At 39.6% G+C, this 22,983-nt stretch overlaps 1 protein-coding gene and 1 long non-coding RNA gene across 28 annotated transcripts in view; one reads left to right on the top strand and one right to left on the bottom strand.

Moving 5' to 3' along the window:
• SUPT20H (SPT20 homolog, SAGA complex component) overlaps positions 1-6,979 on the bottom strand; it is a 35,605-nt gene extending 28,626 nt beyond the window's left edge. For 24 of the 27 annotated variants that reach the window (XM_074567138.1, XM_074567198.1, XM_074567223.1 and 21 more), the window contains exons 1-5: positions 6,864-6,979; positions 5,234-5,331; positions 3,954-3,989; positions 2,743-2,801; positions 2,592-2,658 (exon numbers count right to left, since the gene is read on the bottom strand). In XM_074567138.1, coding sequence (XP_074423239.1) covers positions 2,592-2,658; positions 2,743-2,801; positions 3,954-3,989; positions 5,234-5,236 — 165 coding nt within the window. In that variant the 5' untranslated portion in view covers positions 5,237-5,331; positions 6,864-6,979. Of the gene's footprint in view, positions 1-2,591; positions 2,659-2,742; positions 2,802-3,953; positions 3,990-5,233; positions 5,351-6,617; positions 6,722-6,863 lie in introns of those variants that run through there. The other 3 variants (XM_074567179.1, XM_074567146.1, XM_074567155.1) reach the window with 3 other exon arrangements.
• Positions 6,980-7,124: 145 nt separating this feature from the next.
• LOC141737938 (uncharacterized) lies at positions 7,125-22,658 on the top strand. The gene is made up of 5 exons (XR_012585280.1): positions 7,125-7,439; positions 9,663-9,778; positions 10,973-11,024; positions 15,975-16,065; positions 21,390-22,658. It is a non-coding gene; the product is annotated as an uncharacterized LOC141737938 (long non-coding RNA).
• The last annotated feature ends 325 nt before the right edge of the window (positions 22,659-22,983 follow it).

The following is a 22,983-nucleotide window of genomic DNA, read 5'->3' as shown; positions in this document are numbered from 1 at the left end:
CTAATGAGGTTATCTTTATTTTAAAGTGCATTCTTACAGTCAATTGTTTCTTTAGCTTACATGTTCAAGAACAGAAAGATGTATGGAAGACGATTTTTTATAGAATTTCCCAAATACATCCAACCCTGCGTATCACTTATCACCATTAGAGATTAATCAAGGACAAAAAAATCCCACCAAAACAAACAAAAAAAATCCCACTGTTATCTGGCACTATTTTGTTTATTCATGTATTGTAATTACTCATTGCCCACAGCTACCAGAGTACCTCTCAGAAGCACTTCTACAGCAAAGTAACAGATATGTGCTTTACTATTTTTGCACTAGTCCAACGTGGAACTGAAGTGACTTTCATTAAAAGTATTCTGAAACTTTCATTACTCTGAGATGCTTTCATGCTTGCACACTGATGCTACCATGTGCAGCTCTCAGAAGGCATCACTGAGAATAGGTGACTGATCAGTGATTTTTAATTTTTTTTTTGATTTTTTTTTTTGTAGTGGAGCCCCTCAGATATACCTGCCTAGCACAGATCCTTCCAGTCCACACAACAGGTCTGTTTTTACATTCGTGTTTAAGACTGCTTCCAAAATTATTGTTTTGATTTTTATTTCTTTCAACTTTTAGGTACAGGAATGCTGCACACTAGAAACAAATTACTCTAGATAATCACCTCAGCACAGTTAGTTCTCTCTCTAGTGCGCAGAGGCACATGCAGAAGAGATGCTGAGAAGTAATGAAGCTGGGTAGACTGGACTAATAGAGGATGAATAATTAATTAGTCCTTTGTGAATTATTGTGGAAAATCTGGTCTTCCCCAGGAGCACAAGAAGAAGGATATGAGTGACTAAGTAAACTGCAGGGTAGAAAATAGGAACATAGGAGAAATGCAGTATTACAAGAGCTAAGATAAAGGGAGAAAGTTAAGACTGAAGAATAATATTCAGTGCTGATTTAAGAATTGCTGCCGAGTGGACAACATAATTACAACTTGTACCATAAAAATGGTACAATACTAGAATAGAAACCTTGACAGTCCTGCACACTAAAACCTTCAAGATGCATTTAAGATACAATTGGCAAAAACTCTACCTAGAATATAATTTCCTTCTTCAGTTTTATTGTGCAAATGTATATACAAGTAAGCAGCCCTATGCCCATGGATGAAGTTTCACAATAGGATTATCTTCTAACCTTTGCATCTTGATCTTTGAGCTTCTCATTTTCAAGAATCATAATCCATAACATAAGACCAACATATCTATTAACTATCCACATCTTAGCTCAATGAATAAGGGCTCTAAATACAATTTTTTTTATCATAATAAGCTTCCAAGTCTTCAACAAAGAACTTTAGTTTTTACTCAAATCTAGATCAGCAATAATCCACTTCATCTACTGTGATAACTCTCTTCACTGCTTCAATTTTATTATAGTTGGGTAAGTTTGCCAAGTGCCTTCTAGTTTAGCAACAACTATTGCATTGAAAATCTACTCTTTTTCCCCAGATGTCTAGCAAGCCAAATCATCTCCCTGCTGCTCAAATATCTTGTTACTCATTCACTATTGATATTTTAATCTTTTCAAGTATGTAATTTGCTTAACAACTTACTCATGTTTGTTATTTGAATCAGCATCATATGCTAAATAAAACCAACTACATCAGAATCATCAAAAAGAATTACAGGTGCTCTGTAACTAACATCTCAGTCACATTTGTCTTCTCATAGCTTTTTGCTTCCTTGGGAAGCAGCAATACAACAGATTCCACACTTTTTCTTCTCCTCATTCCATTTGATATTCACAGTTCAGCAAAGCAGCTTGTGCTTTTTTACACCTTTGATTTATTGTTGCTAAGCCTGTTTGAGCTTCTTTGTTAACATTATGAAAAAAATTTCACAAGACATCTTAGCAGTTCATCAGTTATTCAAGAAACAAATCTGAATTTAAAACAAAGTGCAGATTCTAAAAAACTGTCTGTATTTTTTCCCATGGCAGTCATACTAGGTGATTGATTCTGAAACAGCGATACTGACAACAATGCACGTGGCATTGACATTTGCCCTGAAGTTGACCACAAGTGACTGCAGTGACGCAGGACTAAGTCAGAATGAACAGGTTGCTCAAGCCAGTCTAGTCCTTACTGTTCATATTATATCACTCAGTTCTTTTAATAGTACTGTTATCTATTAAACTTGTTAGCTACACCTCTGCATTCTAGACCATTCTTTTGAAATTCTCTCTTTTCATATAAAGAAAAGCAACTCGAGCACAAAATTTACAATCCCCTGCCAGCATTCAACCTTAATACCTTCAAAAACAGATTTAGGGTTACCAGGTAGCCACTGCTCCTCCCATCACCCATCAGTTTTTATTTTAAACGGAACTAAGATGATGCTATTAAGTTACACAGTTTAGTCCGTAAAAGTCATAACAATTGTTTCTCCTTGTAGTGTTAGACTTACATAACTAATACAGGAACCAGAATTTATTCTTTTTTTAACAAAGGAATTAAAGTGAAATAAAAGAAGTATTTTCTGAACTTGCCTGTTCAGAAAGCAATGAAAAGCTTCTCAGAAATTTCCACTTACCTTTATCTCAGGCTCTTTTTCACATTCTTCTATATATAAATCATAGAGTTTTTGAAATACAGATTTTCTGAAATTAAAAAAAGCTTAAAATGTAACCAAAATTAAAACAAAGAAATGCTATTTAAAAACTAAATATTGAAACTCTTACTACCTTCCACTGGATAAATATTTTCTTTTGGGAGGTCTCTGACGGGCACTTTCAATGATATACTAGAAGAGAAAAGTGAACAAAAAAATAACATATTTTACAAAGAAATTTAATTCTAGCTACCATGCAACTTTAGATCATTACCAGTGTTCTATGGGTACAGAAAGTAATTAACTACTATGGTACATGACTGTTTCAAAAGTGCACAAACATGATCTAGTGTATGTCACAGCCATCAACAAGGACACATCTCAATTTAGCTGTGAAACACAGCATTTCATGGCTATGGCATGAGTTGCAAGCAAAGTCTTGATTTTTACATTCATGTTTTGTAATTACAGTAGTAAACACTACTGTAGTAGTTACTAACACTACTGTACTAAGTTAACACTACTGAAGTTAACGTGCTAAGATACAATCAAATTCACACATACTGGCTCGACACTATTTACAAATCAAGTACTCCTCAACATAACCAATTTCAGGAAGTCTAATTTTCCCCTTTTTGCTTGCATTTACAGTAGTTTTCTCTATAGAGCTATGTATTATAAATAGAATTCATGTACCTTAAATATTTGAATTGAAAAAGAGGAAGAAAGATATCATCCTACATTAAATATATCTTATACGCTAACAAGGTTTTTCCAAGTCTCTATTGTTTGTCTAAAGTATTTTGATTAACAGCTTAGTTCAGAATTTCAATGAAGACAGGTTCTCCCACAGAAACATGTATTTCCCATAGTAGGGTTCAAGGTAACCGTTATACCAGATGTCAGCATGAAAGAACGTGAACGTGAAGTCACTTGCCTCTTTGTTCTAACTGGGCTACCCTTAAAAACACAAACTGGATTTTGCAATATATTTCTGCCAGCTCTCTCTGAATCACCACTGTACAGCTCTGATTGTGTCATGTACAGCTCTGTGCGCTGGTTTAAAAGGGGAAAACTGAAGTCTTGCGTAGTCTATCATCACTGCACCTGAGGATGTTCTCAGTACAACAGGTAAGAGACAAATATGTAACACATCAATTTTAGTGACAATTTTGCAAAATCAGTGTTACGTGTATGGGTGATTATTTATATATATACACACGCACATATTTAGATAACATGCTCCTCCACTGCTTTTCAAAAGAAATATAAAAATACAACAGTAATTTTGTAACTGCGAGACCAATATATTACGTGCAAGCAAATAATGCAGCTGCTCCTTACCTCTGCACGATCCAACGCCAGTTCTAAAGCTTGTTGCTGCAAAAATTACAAAGGTATTTTTAGAAAGTACATTTACCGTTTACACATCCACATACATAAAATACAGTACAAAAACTCTATTACTACTGATATGAATTTATCGTTAGAAGATGGGCTCAAACATTCTTTGGCACATACTAAACTTAGCAGCTGAAACCTCATGTAAGTGCATCAACAGTAATTAATCCCACTACCAAGTATCTACAGTTGCAAGGTTTTGACTAAATTATGAAGTCTTAGAACAATGACAGGCAATTTTAATTAAAAGTAGAACACAAATTACACCTAATAGAAGTAATAACAAATACTAATCAAAGCAATTAGAGATGACAAGTAGAAAGTCTAGGTTACACTATTCAAAAAAGAAAGAAGTGTTTTGGAGAATCTTCCACTTCAGTAAAGCTTCGAAACACTTGTAATAGGTACACCTTCCCATATATGTGTGTATATATATACGTATATATACACATTTATTTATTTGTGTTGTTTCCTCAGTTTAACCCATTGCTATCAACGGTTCATGAAAGCAAATAACTTTACTTGAACCTCAAGGAACAGATGGCATATGAGCCATGTCCAATACATAGCAGTACCAGCTATTTCATACATTAGAACACAATTCAGGGGAGAAAAGCATACTACAGTAACAGTGAAGAAATATACAGCAAAAATAATGAGGCTTTTTACCATTCACCTACAGTGTCTCTAAAACAAAATTTCTTACCTGTTATCAAAAGAAAAGCACTTGATGTGACATTAGAACCTGCCACTGCAGAACATTAAAATCTTAAAGCGTTTAGGTGTTTATATGAATATGTCAAATATTCATGTTTTCTGCATAGGTTTAGTGGATAACTGCACGATTTCAGACATTCAGTTCACTGACTGACAACAGGTAAAAATCCATGGCAATATCATCACCTGTGGCTAGAATACTATATGGAAGCAGGATTTATACTTTGTACTCAACTGTCTAACACCAGTCATGACTAAAAACATGCCACTAGCTTTATATGGTAATTCTTGTGATGCACTAGACAGCAAGTATTTGTTTAGAAGTATTTACAAGCTATGAATGAAGACATCCCTAAAAAAAGAAATATCATAACTCAGAAGTCACAAGCAGTATCAGGGTTTTTTAAGGAAAATTAGAAACATTAATGGCATTCTCCTCATCAGCCAGGCAGCTAACAGACTAGAGTGAAAAGACCTGAAAATAGATTACCTGAATCATAACTTACCATTGTAGTTGAAGCCAGGTGACCAAATGGCAAAAAAAGTACTTAAGAAGTTTGGTGCAGCAGGCAAAGAATCATATTTTATGGTCACACTTGGGGTACTGAAAAAAAAAAAAAGTAATCTAGGAGCAAAAAATATCACTAAGAAACTAAATCAGCATTTTACTTAAACACAACATTTTCAGTGGTTAATTGTACTGAAGTATCCTTTCCTCCAAAAGTAGTAACAAAAAAGTTCCATTCAGTGTAATGGAGCCAGAGGCGTCAGAAGTTCCTATACTAATGACTACTACTACTTTGCACAATCATTTTACATTAGTTATATTAAACAGTAAAGTAACAACAAGCATATCATTACAATTACGTAGCCAAATACTCTTATCTGTTGCAGCAGTCTACCTAGACAGCCCAAACATCACATCCACAGATGCACAGAAGGCTAGAATATCTAATGACAAGGAGCCAAAACATTTAGTATACCCAATTAGGTTTTTTGTTTTGCTTTTATGAAGGTATTATACCATTGACAACAATTCCAGTAGCAGTGCCTTCTAGCACTATTTTGAGATGTTAGTTTAATACTGACTCACATCAGGCTGTCAATTACGAAGTGAATAAAATTTGCACAGCACTAGCATGTTCCTTAGATGTCCTTGCCCTCTGATACTATGTCCCTATGCCATTTCATTTTTAAACTCAACTAGATAGCTGTATGAAAAAAAACTCACTAGCTCAAAACCTCCAGTCCTTAAATCTTTAGTATCATTCGCAGTGAGATGCGAAAATTCAAGTAAATCTTGCTTTCACATTTGAACACCACAGTACCTCACTATACTTGAAACGTTCACTTAAGAAATTCCACCAAACGTAATTTTAATTTGTGGAAACATTTCTGTTGCAGCTACATTCCCCATCAGCCACGGCTTTGGCAAACACCTTCCTAGATCTCAGATGACATACGCCTGCTACCTCACACCTCCCCAAACCTTACTCAGCTGTTTCAGCGTGGAAACAATTTCAATAGCAAAAAAACCCACAGACAATGACTCATAGCTCCCCGCAAGGCTGAAACCTGCTGGCTTCTGGCAGATGGCGAGGTGGTGGGCGAAAAGGAGCCTGCACAGGATGGCCCAGGGGGGCGTCCATCCGTGCCTTCCTACAGGCCAGCTGCTTTCCGAGCAGCCTCCCCGCCCACACTGAAGCCAGGTCCTAGAAGTGGGAGGCCGAGGGAGGGCCTAGCGAGGGAGGCGCAGGTGCAAACCCCGCGAGGGACGTGGAGTCCGATCCGTCCAGGCCCTGCCATAACCGCCCCGCCGAGCACCGCCAGGCGAGCAGCTGGGGCAACCGCACCTCCGGGCTGCCGCCCTCTCCGCGGACAGGGGCCTACCTGCCAGGGCGGAGAGCGACCGCACGGAGCCACCGACCGCAGCTGCCAGCCGGAAAGGGCCAGGCCGGGCCAAACCGCAAGGCCGCGCTGCGGCCGGGCCGAAGGGCGCAGGCCAGGCCCCCAGCTCCCACGGCCCACCCCACCCGGCCCGGCCCAGCCCAGCCCAGCCCGGCCCGGCGGGCTACCCGACCAACCTCTCCCTCCCCGGCGCGGGCGAGGGAGTCCCGTGAGGCCGATCGCCGTTACCTGCCGGCCTCCCGCGGGGCCCTGCGCCCCGCACAGCCGCCCCCGCCGCCCGCTCATCCGCCCCCGCCTCAGCCCACCGCGGCGCCCCCGGCCGCTTCCGCCCCGCCGCTTCCGAGTGGCCGCCGGAAGGGGCGGGGGCAGGTCGCCATGGCGACGAGGTGGGTTAGGTTTGAGGGCGGGAAGCGGCTCGCGGCGTCGCCATAGAGACGGGGGGGGGCGAGCCCCTAAGCCCCGCCCCCTCGCGGGCGGCCTGCGGGCCCCGCTGGCGGCGGGAGCAGCCGTTGGTCGCTGAGGCGACTGAGGCGGCGAGAGGGCCCTGATCCAAGACCGGGAATTCCGTAGGGTTTAGCTGTAATGAAGTGCCTCGACACCTCTGCAGGCCAAAGATTTAACGCCGTTGTGAAGATCTGAATAGGTTTCCTCGTGTCTCAGGGGTGCCATAACGGACAGTTGAAGGTTTTTGGTGTGTGACTCCCGGGCAGCAGCACATTGTGCGTGGAAACTGGTGTCTCTGAGCAGAGAGGAAAGGTTGGGTGGTGTCACGTCAATTCAAGGATAGAGGATTAGTTGGGAAAGGTAGGGCGGACACGTGGATGGGGAAACTTTGCTTAGTATAAGCTCAGTGCCTTAAAGTAAGTTTTAATCAATCATAATGCTCTGTATTTTCATCATTCCCATTTGGGGTATACAGGAATTGTTCTAAAGATGATACTGTGAACATTTAAGCTTCTTTTCTGCGTAACAGATTATTGTGAGTGTTTTAGCAGCTGCTTCTGGGTAACTTGCTTGAGCTGTAAGGTGATTCATCAGATAATTATGCAAAAAACCCATCAGTTTGAAGTGATAAAAGCTAATTTTAAAATTGCATTAAAGGCGTACTGTTTGAAAAGTGCAAAAATGCCTGGTTTTGGGGGTTGGTTGGTTTGGTTTTTTCTGGAATGTTCACTTTTCTGTAAAATCAGACAAAAAAGATAAAGAAGAACTGCAGAGCAGATTTGGCATATATATGTCCATGTACATATTGTAAATTTCTTTTAATTACATGGTCAACAACAAAGGGATTGGAGGCAGTATGAGAAGAAATTTACTGTGATCTCTCCTTCCAGAGAGGTTAGATAATGTCTGTATTGCTTTTGGCGGATATTTGTCTAACAGTGATCAGATCTGTCTGCAAGCAAAGTTAAATAATGTGTTGTTACAGATTAACAAATATCAGGATTACTTGATAAAATATCTTTGTGATAAAGGATTGAAACATCAACATGTTAGGAAAAAGTTTAAAGTGGGATTTGTGTTCCTAAAAGAAAAAGAATTGGGAAAAAATATTTTAAATTTACCTACCCTCAGCATGGATAGGAGAGGACGTGGCTAAAATAAATTACTGCTGGGTTCAAATGAGATGCCTGCAGTGCTGTGTTGGATTGCTGCTATGGGCATCCTGGCAGGAGGGTTCCTGGTTGGGATGCGCTCCCAGTATCCATATTCTTAAGTATTTCCAAGTTCTTCCAGGCACATCCGCACTATACCTTGCACATACTGTCCCTGGGCACAGCAGTTACCCTACATGTTGTCTGTTACTGCCAGGCCTTTCTAGCACTTCTGGCTGAGTCACAATTTATTTGCCCATAGCAATGAGCCAAGTGTGATACACTGTGATTCAGCAGCCAGTCCTACATGAAAGACCACACCTAATACTACCCTTTAATGCCTTTGTTCCTGAACACCAGAGAGAGATGAGATGACCAGGTTCTTATACTGGTTCAGAAACAGGTGTCAGTTCTTCCTGGACTTGTCCAGGCACATAAATACATGCATGGTATAGCAGTTCTGCAACTGCATTTGATCCAACTTTGAAGCTAGCCCACCTTTGAGCAGTCAGTTGGACTACTTTTCAACCTAATTTTTTCTATAGTTCTGTGCTGTATGCCATCTGCTTCACATTACCCAGTAACTATAGAAGTTATCAGAACATTCATAATTGTCATTATGAAAGGCATTTTTGGTCACTTTTTTCTGTGAACTGAAGGACTGTGAGAGTGCTACATTGTTAGCTAGGCTTTGTTTCAAAAGGATTACTTACTTTATTTTTTATTTCTGCCTAAGTCTGTAACATTCTGTATTTTAATACAGTTAGTCAGAGTTGAACATGGCAAAATGCAGACATAAATTTAGTCTCATTTCATCTCAGCTTAATCTGATGCCTAGAGCAATGTTGTGGAGCGTTGGGCCACCACCAGAGTGGCAATGTGCTGAAAGTTCCTGTGTTTTTAAACTCTGTTATATTTTATTTGGGATAATCAGGCAGCCTCTTTCTGCACAGTAACATCATCATCCCCTTTGAGGGACCCACACACTAACATGTTCTTGTTGCCACGGTCTAGCTTGGTGACCACAATGCCAACCCTTAGTTGACTGCATATTGTGTCACTGCTCAGTGCCCATCTGAGCAAGCCTTCGCTTGGCTCATGTGGTGCTGCCTTTGAGAGCTGCTCTGTGCCAATGTGCCGAATGCCATAAAGTCCCATAGGGATTCGCAGTGGAGAAATGGCAACCAGAGTAGCTGCAGGAGAGCTACACATTTCATAAGACCTCCTATCCAAGGTCTTAGTTAATATAGATAACTGTCCTTTCCATTTTCCTGACCATTTTCATAAAACAATTATCAAGAGGTGAAAAAGATTCTTGCTTTGCTCTCAACTATTCATTATAGAAAATTAAAGATTGACACTTGAGCTGTATTCTTAGCTGGTACCACCAGGATGTGAGTTTTGAGTACCTTTTTTCCCCATTTCATTTCAGACTGGAACGAGGAGATCCGGCCTCTCAAGAGTGTTGTAATGCATAGTCATGATCTGCCTGAAGACTCCCAAAAATACCTTGTATCCAAGGCAGAAATGTCTTTTCAGTCCTAGACAGTAAGTAACCTGTGCTATGCTTGGCCTTCTGGAGGGCCTACAACCTTCCTCCAGAGCTGCCTCCAAGTTAGGTTATATCTGAGCTGGAGAGTCTGGCCATAATCTACCTATTTGTGTGTGGGTTTTACCTTGCCTAACGAAATACTGTGGTGGGTGAGAAACAGCATATTCCTGTTACTTCTGTGTGAACCTTTGTTTACAAAGGCATCTCAGTGTCGGATTTGGAAATGTGCTTTCTTCTCAAAAGAGGAACTACATGTCTTAGGATCACAGATGGTTTGCATGTTCTCTAAATGTATACTCTTTTTATGCCCGCTTTGTCCCCTTACCAGAAACAAATAAATATGTATTCCTTATTGTACACAGATGGAATAAATGATGAACATATGGCCAATTTTTACACAATGATTATAATGGTAAAGAGTATTGTAATTATGGTGTTTTGAACGCTTGCTGTTGTCTTTTCTAAGTCTATTATGGTCATTCTACCTTCTTCTTGACTTGGCATATATTAGTCATACGTATTTTACTCAAAATTAGTCTTTTCACTGCAGATAGTTTGTCATTGGAACTAACTAGCTAAAAATTGGGTCTATGACAATAATAATACACCCAAGATGATTAAAGCTAGAGTTATAAAGCATCTGTGTAAATAAAAACTATTCATTTCTTCAAAATTCTATTAAAAATATGTAGCAAGAATCCCTTGGGAGATTTTATTCATGTTCTTATGCTCCTAGAAAGATTGCAGGATTTGTGATGATGGTTTTGGGATAGGGAAGATTGGTGATGGAGTTACAAATCTTGCAATACATTTCTGGCTTTTGTTATACTTGCTCAGAATAGGAGGCTTTAAATTTAGAGGGTTTTTTTGTTTTTTCTGAGTTCAGTGGTTAACTGGAGCACTGGACATGCTTTCCTGGTCATTTAGCCATTTGTCGTGCTGGGTGAACATCCTCACCACTCTCTTCCATTCTGAAGAATTCTGAGCATCATTTGAAATATGAACTCCTGTATAGTCTTTTCCCACTTAAACGACCCCAGTGCGCTTCATTATGAAGCCTGCCCTCCCCAATTATTCATACTTTTGGAAATTTTAGACTCAGATTTCCTACAGAAAGTCATACGTACTTGATTTCAGTTAGCTTAATCCAATTAATCCAATTGTCTTTGTGTTCTCTCTGTGCTCTCTAGAATGTGGAAAAGCCTGAAGATTTTGAACCCAGGTTTTGGAACAAGGCTGGAGGTACAGAACTGAACTGGGAACCTACTGACTTTTCCAGTGAGAAAACTGGAAAATCAGTCCTCAGAGTTGGTAGTCCATCTGTACTGACTTACAATTTGTTCCATCTGTCTTTCTAATTTGTTCATCTTCTCATTTTCTTCTTTGTGCAGCGTGTGTAATTTAAAAAGCTATCTTTTAAAACTCCTTGGTTACCATTCCTCCTACACATCCAGAACATTTGAAGATAGATGCTGTCCAAAAAATTATGCTATGAGCCATCTTGCAGTTTACTGACTAAATTTAATTGAAAGTTCTTGCTACCAAACAATGAGTGTGCTTTCTCCTTCAGAACAGGGAATGCTGACAATAAATAATTAAAGCCATTTCCCCCCATCTCTTCTGTGCTTTAATTGAGCTGTTTTTTCATACATGTGTTTTTGTATTCCTTTTCTCAGGAACCTGTCAGCTGAGAACAGCCCCAATACAGTATTTCAGGCTGTGTCACTTTAAACGCATGGATATTGTGGGCCCAGATTTGCCTCTAGCTTTGCTTTACTGTATTTGCACTATGAAGGGAAAGCCTTGGGGAAAACAGGCATTCTACATTGCCTTTTCCACAAGCCCTTTTAGCATTAACTTTTCTGTACTATCACGTCTGCAAGATCCCACCATTTTCTATACTGCTCTTAGCACTAACAAGGTGTAAGTTCAAATTAGTGAGATAAATGCAGGACAATGGGTGAATTTAAAGAGCAGGCTTTCTAGAATTTTCATGTGTGGCACCTTCAACTTCTGAAAAGTCAGGGTAGGATTCTCCTTCAGATTCAGACTCTGTGAGTTTGAGTTTAAGTTGACCTTTATTTATGTTGAATTTCACCTGCCATTTTACTGCTTAGTCACTTTCAGACGTGAGTTGATCTTTACTACTCCGAACAGTTTGATGTTGTAGAATTTTGCCACCTTGTTGTTCATTCACTTACCCAGATGGTTTCTTAATGTTTTGAACAGCCCAAGTCCATTACAGGTTCCTGTGGAGCCTTGCCGCTTCCCTATGGAAACAGGCTATTTATTCCTTCCATTTGATTCTTATTTACTCTTAAAACCCCATGTTAAAGCAGTCTCTAAATCCAGCCTTGAGTTCTCTGGGGTCCTCTGTAGATGGGCCCCAGCAAATGCAACTTCTACAGTCTTGTCAGTTGCTCCCAGGCTGTAGTCATCCAACTTGAGAGTTGTTGTCTGTCCATAACTTAGTCTCCCAAGCTCCTTTTCTTGATAGCAGCATGCCCCTTTCAGACCTCAGTAAGAAACATGATTTTCTTCTGTTTGTATCAAGAACCTTATCTGCTGTAGCAGATGAACAGATTAGGCTCTGCATACCCCATGCTTCTATAGGCCAATTTGCTTTATTACATTAAGGGCTCTGCAGTGGACATCTGTCGCTTACATGGATCTCCACTTGACTTTCGATCAATCTGTAAAGATAATACAGTTTTGTTGATCAATGAGTTTGAGTTCTCATATTTAAACTGATTTCCATTTAAGGTTCATCCTTTCCTCATCCCATTCAGTTGTAGTGTGATACGACTTTTCTGCTTTGGGTCAGCAAAATTGGTTTTGTTCTGTAATACTGACAGTTTCCTTTCTTACCTACCTGTTGTTCTGACTGGGCAAAACGCTGAGCAGCCTGGTGTGCCCCCATAGCTGATCTTGCTTGGGACAGGAGGTTGGACTCTTCAGGTCTTGAAGTATCTGATGAGCAAATGGGTTTTGCATAAAAGATTAACAGCGGCTGCTGTGAAGCCTGCTATGCCTCTTGGTGTTCTGGCTTATAAACCACATAGGTTACAAGGAACAGTTGTCTATAATAAGATCAGTCAAAGACTAACTCTGAATCTGTGATACCTATTAGATTTAAAATACAAACCAGAAATGGATGGGACTGTGGGGTTTTTTTTTAAGCTTTAAACATTTCTATGTAGGTGAGAAATCAGTATTATTGTTAATCTACCAAAACTGGATTATTCTTTAACAGTTAACAAATCTTCATTCATAATATCTATCTGTCTATAAACAGATTTGCATGAGTGTGTTCGATGCATTCATGGGAACAGAGTACCAGAGTTCTGTAACCATAGTGGTACACTCGTCTCTATAAAAATTGCAAAGCTGTTTTTCATTTTCCTGTGCTGTTTCAAAATTAAACGGCACGCAGGCATATGAATCTGAGTCAGATTTATATGTTCAGGCTGAGACAGTGATTCAAGTATGGTCCCTCTCATTTGAGTGCAGATGAAAAAAGAAATGACAGCATGCTACAAGTAGGAAGCTCTTTGTTCAAGTCAGACAGACTGTGGGCATGTGAATGAAACTTAGGGCAAAGAGCCATGAACTCCTGAATTCTAACTCAGTTATGTCATTGACTTTCTGTGTGGGCAGTTATAAATCCCTGTGGCTAACATTTCCTACCCTGGGTGTGTACATCTGTATTTAGGACTTAAATGATTTGCAGACATGATGAAGACCCACAGCTTCTGTTTATTTTTAAGGTCATACACACCTTGTGAAGTACAGCCACCATTCTTTTGTAGGCAGATATTTTTCATGTGACTGTTTAAATAGAATTTTACAGTTGGCAAATAGAGATGAACAACATTCTTATTCAATTTTATGGTCAATTTGTTGTCTGAACATTTAATTTTCCTTCGTGAAAACACATACAGAAAGTTACAGAGAAAACCCTTCATTTATTTTCAGGCAGTAGAGGTCAAGAAAACATGAAATACTATGGAGTAAATGTTCTGAAGTGGCTTGGGGTAGAATTCAGTACATAATTAATACACATAAAGTAACTATAAGCGAGCTGGGAGCATAGGTGTTCATTATACTCAGTAAAGCCTAGAAATCAATTCAGCAAACTCTAAATCAGGATAAGCTTCTTCTCTATCTTGGATAAGCTTCAGCTGTTTAAAGGTAAGTATCTAGTTCCTTTTGTGATGCCCTTGGGGTATCTTCGACATTGGCAAATATGACACACAACCTGAGGGAGATCTGTATTCTTCAGCTGGAGAGGTTACCTAACGGAGTCTTTAGTTAGCCTCTGGCTGGTCAACCAGGTCACTCTCTTGGACTTCTTGTCTGCACTGATGATCTCCTCTGACTATGGGAGCATTAACACATGTAGACATCTAAAATTAGGTGCCTCCATCTCAAAATGAGTCTGCAAGAGCTGTCATGCATCAGTATTGGAATACTAGGCCAGAGACACCTTAAAAAAAGCCTTAATTTTCAGAATGTTCTGACTTACGCTCAGTGATTTAGGCATCTTTGTTGGGTTTCTGGTTGGATGGCTAAAGAAATTGATTTATCATTGCAAACTATTTATGATATATAAGCTACTCAGTTTCAACCACATGTGTTATTTCGAATTTTCTCTTCTGATGGCAGTTGCAGTGAGGCTACCTAAAGCTAGACTACCTTGCCTACATTGCAAGGTTCATCCTTAAGAGGGTTAAGAGGGCATTCGTGATGCAGATATATGGGACACCTGGAGACAACCTTTGTTCCACAGACCATTTCAACCCTTCAACATCTCCATCTTGCTCTAACCTGAATTTATTTGCACCTCTAACACTTCACTTCCCAGTCCTATATAGAAGACTGCCTAACTCCAAACCAGCATCTCACGGGCACACAGGAGGAGCAGGGTGGGTAACCTGGCCTAGAATGTCTAATTGCCATCCCTTATTCATTGCTTCCCCCTTGCTTGAACTTGACAGCTCCTACTGGGCACAGCACAAACTGGTCAATAGGAGATGAAGTGGGTGAAGACTTGCTGGGATTTCTGTACACAGAAATGTGGAGATTAGAGGCTGAATTTAGGAGCTAACATCCTCCTCAGGATAGCAAATAAAGCAAGAAGATTTAATAGCAGACCAAATGTAAATCTGAAATATCATGGGCCACAGAGTGTAAACCAGAGGCTGAGGTTACTAGGAGTGATTTTTGGATGCAGTTTTTCTGTTTCTTTGAGAAATGGCAAGAGAAGGAAGTGAGAACTGGGGAGATGGAGAATGGTCAGAGTAGATCAGCTCCCTGATGATCTGGAGGCAGGCAGTCAGGGTTAGCTAGGGCCAGAGGAGGCTATGCAGTCCAGGTTATACTTTACACAGAAAGGTCGCTCTGGCTGGCCTTTTTCCAGCCTTATGCTTACATAAGAAACTGTTATGAGAATGCCAAAGCATGCTTTTAATAACTGATGTTGTTGCAGGATTCTGGCATGATGCTAGGTCAATCACTTGCTTGTGTTTGGAGTTGGGATAGCTGTCATTCTCTTTCCAAAAGCTGGGGAAACTGTGGTTGGAGGAGTCTGGCACTTAGGGCACTTCAAGGAGAACTTAGGGTGATATAGATGCAACTGAAAATTTGAGTCTATGATGCCAAGCTTATGTAATGGACTGTAGCACGCTAGCATATGAAGGGAGGATTACCTTTAAGCCATCTCGTACGTTTTAAGTATTTTAGGGGAGAAAATTTGTCCAGTACCAGTTGGTACAGCATGACGGATCATAGCAGTGAGGTTGCCATGGCAAACCATGCTGGAACAATAAAATGGGGCCCTCTAATTAAGGCAATTATGTCTGAATGCAAGAATCTCAACATAACAAAATTTAGGACAGCCTCAAGAATTCCTAAAAATGTTTGTCAAATTATTCATTATTTGGCAAAAAACATATACATACTTCCATTATGAACAAAGTTAATATGGATATTGAGTTAATTGATCTATAATAATGATAGAAAAGGATGTTTTCTGCTCCTTCAAAGATTAAAAAATATATCTTCTATTGAGACGCTTCTGTAATAAATAAGCAAATAAATGTACTATTTCTACATAATTCATTTTTGGATGAGCTACTTTGCCTAAGTTTTCCAGACTTCATAAGCAACAGATTTTTTGGTCTTCTTTTGCAGTACTCAGTCTGGAAGACATATCTGTATACGTGCATTTCAAACATATACAGATGCTATGAAAGTGCGGCACATTTGTGACTCTTTGGAAGAGGTATCTCCATTTTACTTTTTTATTATTTTTTATTCCAATAATGATAGCCTGTTATGTTATGTTCTGTCTGTCTACTTTGGTCTTATTCCCTTTTGCTTAGTTCATGGTAAATCAGAACAACATTATTTACATTAATGTAGGTACATAATGTGACTAAGAGAATCAACTGTATGAGTGCTTTCATTAGCACTTTTGTGGTAGAGACTGTAAGATATATACGGAGGAGCATAGCAGAGTAACTATAGCTATCCTGTTAAGACTGTCCATATATCATTTACCCTGTGTCAGGAATTTGAAAGAGACAGCCCTCATTCCCATCACTTTGAGTCTTTCTTTGGCCTTCTGGATGAAGACAGATAAATTTAATGTTATGTCTTGCATATTTTCTGTAGTCTTCATATGGTAGCCTCCCATATTTCATTGGAAAATCATTGCAGCAATCTTTTCAGAGCTCTGGGTTTAATTTTCACTGTGAGACAAAAATAACAGGAGACCTAAGATCCTTAATCTTTGAAGTCTGAAGTGTATCATGGAGGTGTTAAGTTTTCACTGAATGTAATAGGGGTTCATAAGTCTTTGCAGCAATCAGGTATTCTTAGGTTATAAAAAAAATGCAATGTACTTATCCCTAACCTGACTTATTTGTTTTTCTGAATCCAATGATAGATATCTCTTGGGCAAAAGGTAAGTTAACAAAAAAAAAGATAAGTCAAACAAACTATGCAGATAGCTAAGAGACTAATAATGGTATTTACTTAATACAGAGCTCCCAACAGGAATGAGCATTCATGAGACTCCCAAGTCTCATGAACACCTCATCAATCAGATGGATGTTGGTGTAAGAGGAACATAGTACTGTTGTTGGCCTGTAATTAATTTTCATTTGTTTAATAAAATAGCTAGTCCTTGGCTGATTATATGGCTTTGCTGGAACTTCTACATTTTACAGCTTTAAATTAAATTATGTATGAATCCAAGTTAGCATGTTATCCTGCCTGCAATGACTGTTTCACTCAACCCACTAGAGGTCAGGGCTGTACTGCTAAGGTAGATGGTTAAAAATCAGCTAGGAAGAAATCTCTTAAGATGTTGCCAGAAGTGAAAATTTTGTCAGAGGCTTCTAAATTTTAGAGATTTAAAAGATGTGATATAAACTATTAAGTTAATATTAAAATAATCCATTGTATTTAATACTGGTGAAGTAGGCTCATTTGGCAGATCCATGGTTATTATAAAACTATATAACCTGATGAAGCAATGACAAAAAAAACCACAAACCCTAATACGTTTTTTAATCCATATATCTCTAAAATTGTATTTAATTGCTATTTAAACTTTATTTCCACCTTTTTGATTGCATTTTATACACTGGTTATTTAAGTGTCTACTTAAAGAAGATCAGGGACAGATATAAGGGACATTTCTTAGTTCTGTAGAACAAGGGTTAATTCCAGTCATGTAATCTTCTCAGCTGCATTTTGAAGGAATGGGTTACAATAGTAATGGTTTGTAATCTAAAGGATGGGCAAGGTCTTTGATATAACATTTCATAGCTTGACACCCAGTCCAGGGACTTTTGCTCTTTACTTGCCAGTTATAAGAACTTATTTCATCTTGCTATGGATGAATAAAACATAATACACGGTCAGTACTTTGTTAACATTCTTTTATTCTGCTCTTTAATAGTGTCCTTTTTGTAAAATTCATGCATGCTAAAGTAAAAGGGAGCTATGAGGCTCATGGTAAATCTATACAAATGGTTAATTACTCTGACCACATAACTGTGAGGGAGCATCAATATATATCAAAGCCGAGGGAAGGCAGCCAGGGGAGCTTGGTAGTGCTTCTGGTGTAAGAAAGGAGTCGTTCTTTTTCCTGCTATATTGACTATAAGCCTAAGATAGCTAGCTCCACCTTGTGACAAGAAAAGGAAACCTGAACAGATGAGAAATTAGTATTCATCCTGAGACTAGTAGTGACACTCATTCCTTTGGCATTGCTTGCTATGAAATCAGCATCTAAAACATTTAAAACATCTCTCTCAAGTCTCAAGACTTCAGATGCAGAAGATTAGTTTGTCACATTGCTGTCTGCCTGTATGATGGATGTGTGCCTGCAAGTGGGGGTGACTGACAGCAGCACCAGTTCCTTGCTGTGCATGTAACATCACAGGAGGGATGTACCCCTGCATTTGGAGTAGGTGCGATCTATGGATGTGTGCTGGGAGTGCCGCGGGGAAGGGCTGATAATGCAGAGGGCCATATAGTGGGATCATGCTTCTGGATTTGCTGGGCCATGCAGTGGGATCGTGCTCCTGGCTTTGCTGCCATTCTACCAGCCCAGTAGCCATTTTGGCTGATCAGTAGTCAGGAAATCCCACATCAGGGTGACATGTGATATCTGACATGTGGGGCTCTGGAGTAGTGAAGCTGCCAAAAAACAAACTGAAGGGACCATGGCAGAGCCAGAAGATAAATGTTAAACTGAGTGTGAGAGGTTTGACAGGTCTGCTGGTACTTGTTTTTAATATTTTTCATAGGGTGAAACATCCCTCCTTCCCTAAGTTTTTGAAAAAGTCAATGATTTAAGATTTCACATACATAGTTGTGTATTTATTCAGAAAAACTAAGATTCTTTCCACGATATTTGGCTTAATTATTCTTTTAGAAATGTCACATTTATAGAACTTGATTAAATTTGAACAATGGAAATTGTTATCATGTTTCTGAGCAGCTCTGATAACAATATTTGTGTGAGAATGTAATGTAATGGATTTGCACATTTGGCAATAATCTGCAGCAAAAGAAAACCTTTTGGCTGTGTTGGGATTTGTTAGCCTTCCATTTTCACCTTGTCTTAGTGAACTGAAGTTGGGAAAAGCAAGGTGGACACTTCTAAATTCTTCACAGAACTGTAAGATGGTGCAGAACAAACGTAGCTATCTTTGTCAGCATGAAGGGTGCTATATATTGTGACAAGAAAAGGCAGAGGGTCTTTTCTGTAACGTGTTCATGAGGATCACTCTAAAATGAATTCTATCAGATTAAGTATATAGTTTGATATGCTGTATGTGGAGCTTGTTCACTACAAGTTCCCACAAAGGAGAAACAGCTGCATGATACAGCATTGTCTGTGAAATACAGTTTGCTCTTCCAGTAGACAAGGAAGATGAATAAATCAGTGAGGTGATTTGTCAGAGAGTCACTGACCGGTTGATTATTTGGTATCATAGACTTTATTCAACTTTTGCTATAGCATACTGGCAGTCCAGGATCATCTCTTTTGATTTTTGCCAGGCCTGTCTGGCCTGCCTGGTGTCTCAGTATGACCAAATTGCCATTCTGAAACCTCAGTTGCTTTAAGCCTTTTGACTCTCACATACTACTTTTCTCATGATACTGTCTTTCAGAACACCTAATTTGAGTTACTTGTTCATTGCATCTTTATCCTACTACTTATGCCAAAATAAATGCCAAAGTAAATATCAAGTGTTGCTGCTGCATAGTAGTCATGTGTAGATGATGTAGCAGATAGCCTTAGCAACCTCATACACCTTCTTGCATGTCAGAAGCTTTCTGAAACTAATTTGGTTACCCAGTATTTGGCAAGAGTTGGGGTAGTGAGGCTCTAAAGAAGGAAGAATGACAATCTTTTTCTCCGTTGGGATAGGCTGATGGATTGTGATGATCTCAGGCTGGATATCCAGGGCCAGTTCTCCATGGAGAGTTTCAAAGGTGGCCCTCTGTATGGGGAAGTTCTTCATCCATTGCTCGTCATCCCACTCATAGCACAATGTAATCTTGCCAATGGGTCTTTCAGGTCTTAGACCTCCCTTCTCCTAAGAGGTAATGTGTAGCAGACTTGGACCCTCCTTGATGCTATTGACCTTGGCAGATGTGCTGGTTTTGGCTGGGGTAGGGTTAATTTTCTTCATAGTAGCTAGTAAGGGCTATGTTTTGGATTTCTGCTGCAAACAGTGTTGATAATTCAGGGATGTTTTAGTTATTGCTGAGCAGTGCTTACAGAGAGTCAAGGCCTTTTTTGCTCCTCATACCACTCCGCCAGCAAGTAGGCTGGGGGTGCACAAAAAACTGGGAGGAGACACAGGCAGGACAACTGACCTCAGCTGACGAAAGGGATATTCCATACCATATGCCGTCATGTTCAGCATATAAACTTCGGGGAAAGCTGGCCAGGGGGACACTGCTCGGGGACTGGCTGGGCATTGGTCAATTGGTGGTGAGCAATTGGTTTTCATTTGCATTGCTTGTTTTTCTTGGGTTTTATCTCTGTCTCTTTTTGGTTTTTTTCCTTTCAATTACAATTTATTATTATTATTTATTGTTATAATATTATTATTATTTTAATTAAACTGTTCTTATCTCAACCCACGAGTTTTCTCACTTTTACACTTCCAATTCTCTTTCCCCCCATCCTGCTGGGGAGGGGGTGAGTGAGTGAGCAGCTGTGGGGTGTTTAGTTGCCGGCTGGGGTTAAACCATGAGAGCAGGGAAGTCTGGGCCTCAATAACAATTTTATTTTGTGTATTGCTGAGTCCCAGAACCAGACATGGGATGAGTGCATTGTGGAGCCTCTGCTGGCTAACAGTTTTGCTAGCCCCAGCCAAGAAGACAAGCCTGACAAAGCATGGAAGGCTGTCTGATATGGATACAAGTAACAAAAACTCAAAGCAGTAGGAGGTTTGGGAATATAAGCGTCCAGAGACAGCATGGTAAGACACAGTGAGCTCAATGTGAGATCATCTCTGAGTCTGAAGTTATCCACTGTTTGGGGCAGATGAGGGTGTGTGCGACCTTCTGGAGAGGTGTGTATGTAACTTCAAAGCTCAAAGGTAAATTCTGTGCCTGGGTCTCTGCCACCTAACTGGCATCCGGCACAAGGTTTGTCTATTTTAGAAGGTGGTGAGTTTACTAGCCTGGATGCACACCATGCTATGCCAGCTTGCCAGAGGGTCAGAACAAGTGCTTTGGCATGTTCATTTTACTAGAGGAAACATACTGTCATGCCCAAATTAGGCAGAGCTAAGCACCTACAGATGTTTCATGAATGCCAACATGCTGTTTGGGAAATCATATATGCCACATTGTTGAAACTGTTGAAAACAGCAATGTTGTTAGTCATAACTTTTCCCACCTTTCTCCGTAGCAGAATCACTGCCTGGAAATTCCTTTGAAGGTCGAGCCCTTGTAACAAAACTGAGGGGGCACCAGTCCTTTCTCTCAAAAGACAATCTGTGAAAAGGCATTTTATCTGTCTTTCCTCTGGAGTTTTTCCTCACTTCCATGTTCTTTTCTTTTATCTAGTTTGAAGAACGTGTTCTTATCCATGATGAATGACCCAATTTAAATGGAGCTATCGAAACTAGCTCAAATATCCTTCATTCTTCCCTCACGCTGTCTTATACTACAAAGATGCATTTTTCTGAATATCCTAAAGCTGTGGGGAGGGGATTCCTTGAGAAAGCAGGAACAATATCTTTAATCACTCAAGCAAAGAGTGGACTTAAATGCCCATCATCTGCATCTTTGGTAATCACAGTAAACATTGTACAACCACTAGCGTCAGAAAGACGGACACTTCATTCTCCTTTACAGAGAGATTGATATACTGCGTATGCTCTGAACATGCCTCTGGAATTGAGGTCTTAAGGTAACAAGCTTGGGACTGGATGAACACCTAATCTGGTTTATGCATGAAACAGGTGCTGAGCTTCTCAGAGCTGTCAGGAGTACATTTCTTCTGAGAATTCCCAGGTGCAGCATTCTAGGCATCAGGTGAACTCTGGTATCAGAAACTTGGCCAGCTGCACAGTTTATGTCCCTCTGGATTGAACACATACCAAATGGTGATGTTGCTGGGCCACACTTGGAATTAACACACCTAACGTGGCAGATGGGACTCATCTACAGTGAGACTCAGGCACCTAAGGGAAATCTGGATTAAGTTATTTAATACTAATTTTAACTGTAATAAAATTAATAACTGACCAATGAAATATCTGAAAGCAAGGCCTTTTGGTTTTTTTCTCAAGGCCAGAAAGAATGCCATTACATTATACTTCTCTTTGCATGCCTCAAAATTTTAAAATTTTCAATATGCGTCTGGTTTAAGCCAATTTAAAATGCTATTCAGTATAAATAAAATTATTTTTATGAAGAAGTAGTTCTGAAAAGAAGTCAGATTAAATATTGCTAAACTGACATAGCATGGAAAAAATCACCTGTTGAGAAGGCCAAGTATCCTTATGATGTAACTTTATCTTATATATCAGGTCATAATTTTGTTTGAGAATATATATTTCTTTCCAGCTATTGGCAGCCTCTGCTTTTCAGCTTTATTGGGCCTCAAGTGTGTCTGTTAAGAAGAACGTTGACTCAAAGCCATTTTCTTTTTGTTGCTTTCTAGATAGAATAGAGTCACTGCACCTTCTTTTTGTGTAGAGAATCCAGGCAGCTTTCCCATGGGAGTTTACTTCCTTTTCATTTTGGCTTTTTATTTTCTTTCTTTCATGTATTATTATTGTTATACAGTATGCTATAAATGATAAATAAATCCAAAACTTTGAACTGATACTGAAATCAAGAGTATTTGGCCCTTTCTTACGCGAACAGAGCCAATTTGTTCCCTATGGTAATGAAAAGTTGGTTTGTAATTTCTGTTTATGTGTTAAAATAAATGTTTTATCAATACTAACACCTACTCCTCATGATTCTAAGGACTTTTTCCTACGGCGTACATTTCAGTCCTGGAAGCGTGTGTATACACACACTCATGTCCAGGATCATGTCCACACACCTAAGCTTCTGTGTCTCAATAGAAGTTTCCACATTCACGCGAGGTGCCTTAGATGCTGATACAGTAGAGAGAGATCAATACAGGGAACAAGGTGGGATTTAG

This window comes from Larus michahellis, chromosome 1, assembly GCF_964199755.1.
Source record: "Larus michahellis chromosome 1, bLarMic1.1, whole genome shotgun sequence".
Lineage (NCBI taxonomy): Eukaryota > Metazoa > Chordata > Aves > Charadriiformes > Laridae > Larus > Larus michahellis.
This window is presented reverse-complemented; position numbering and strand designations above follow the sequence as displayed.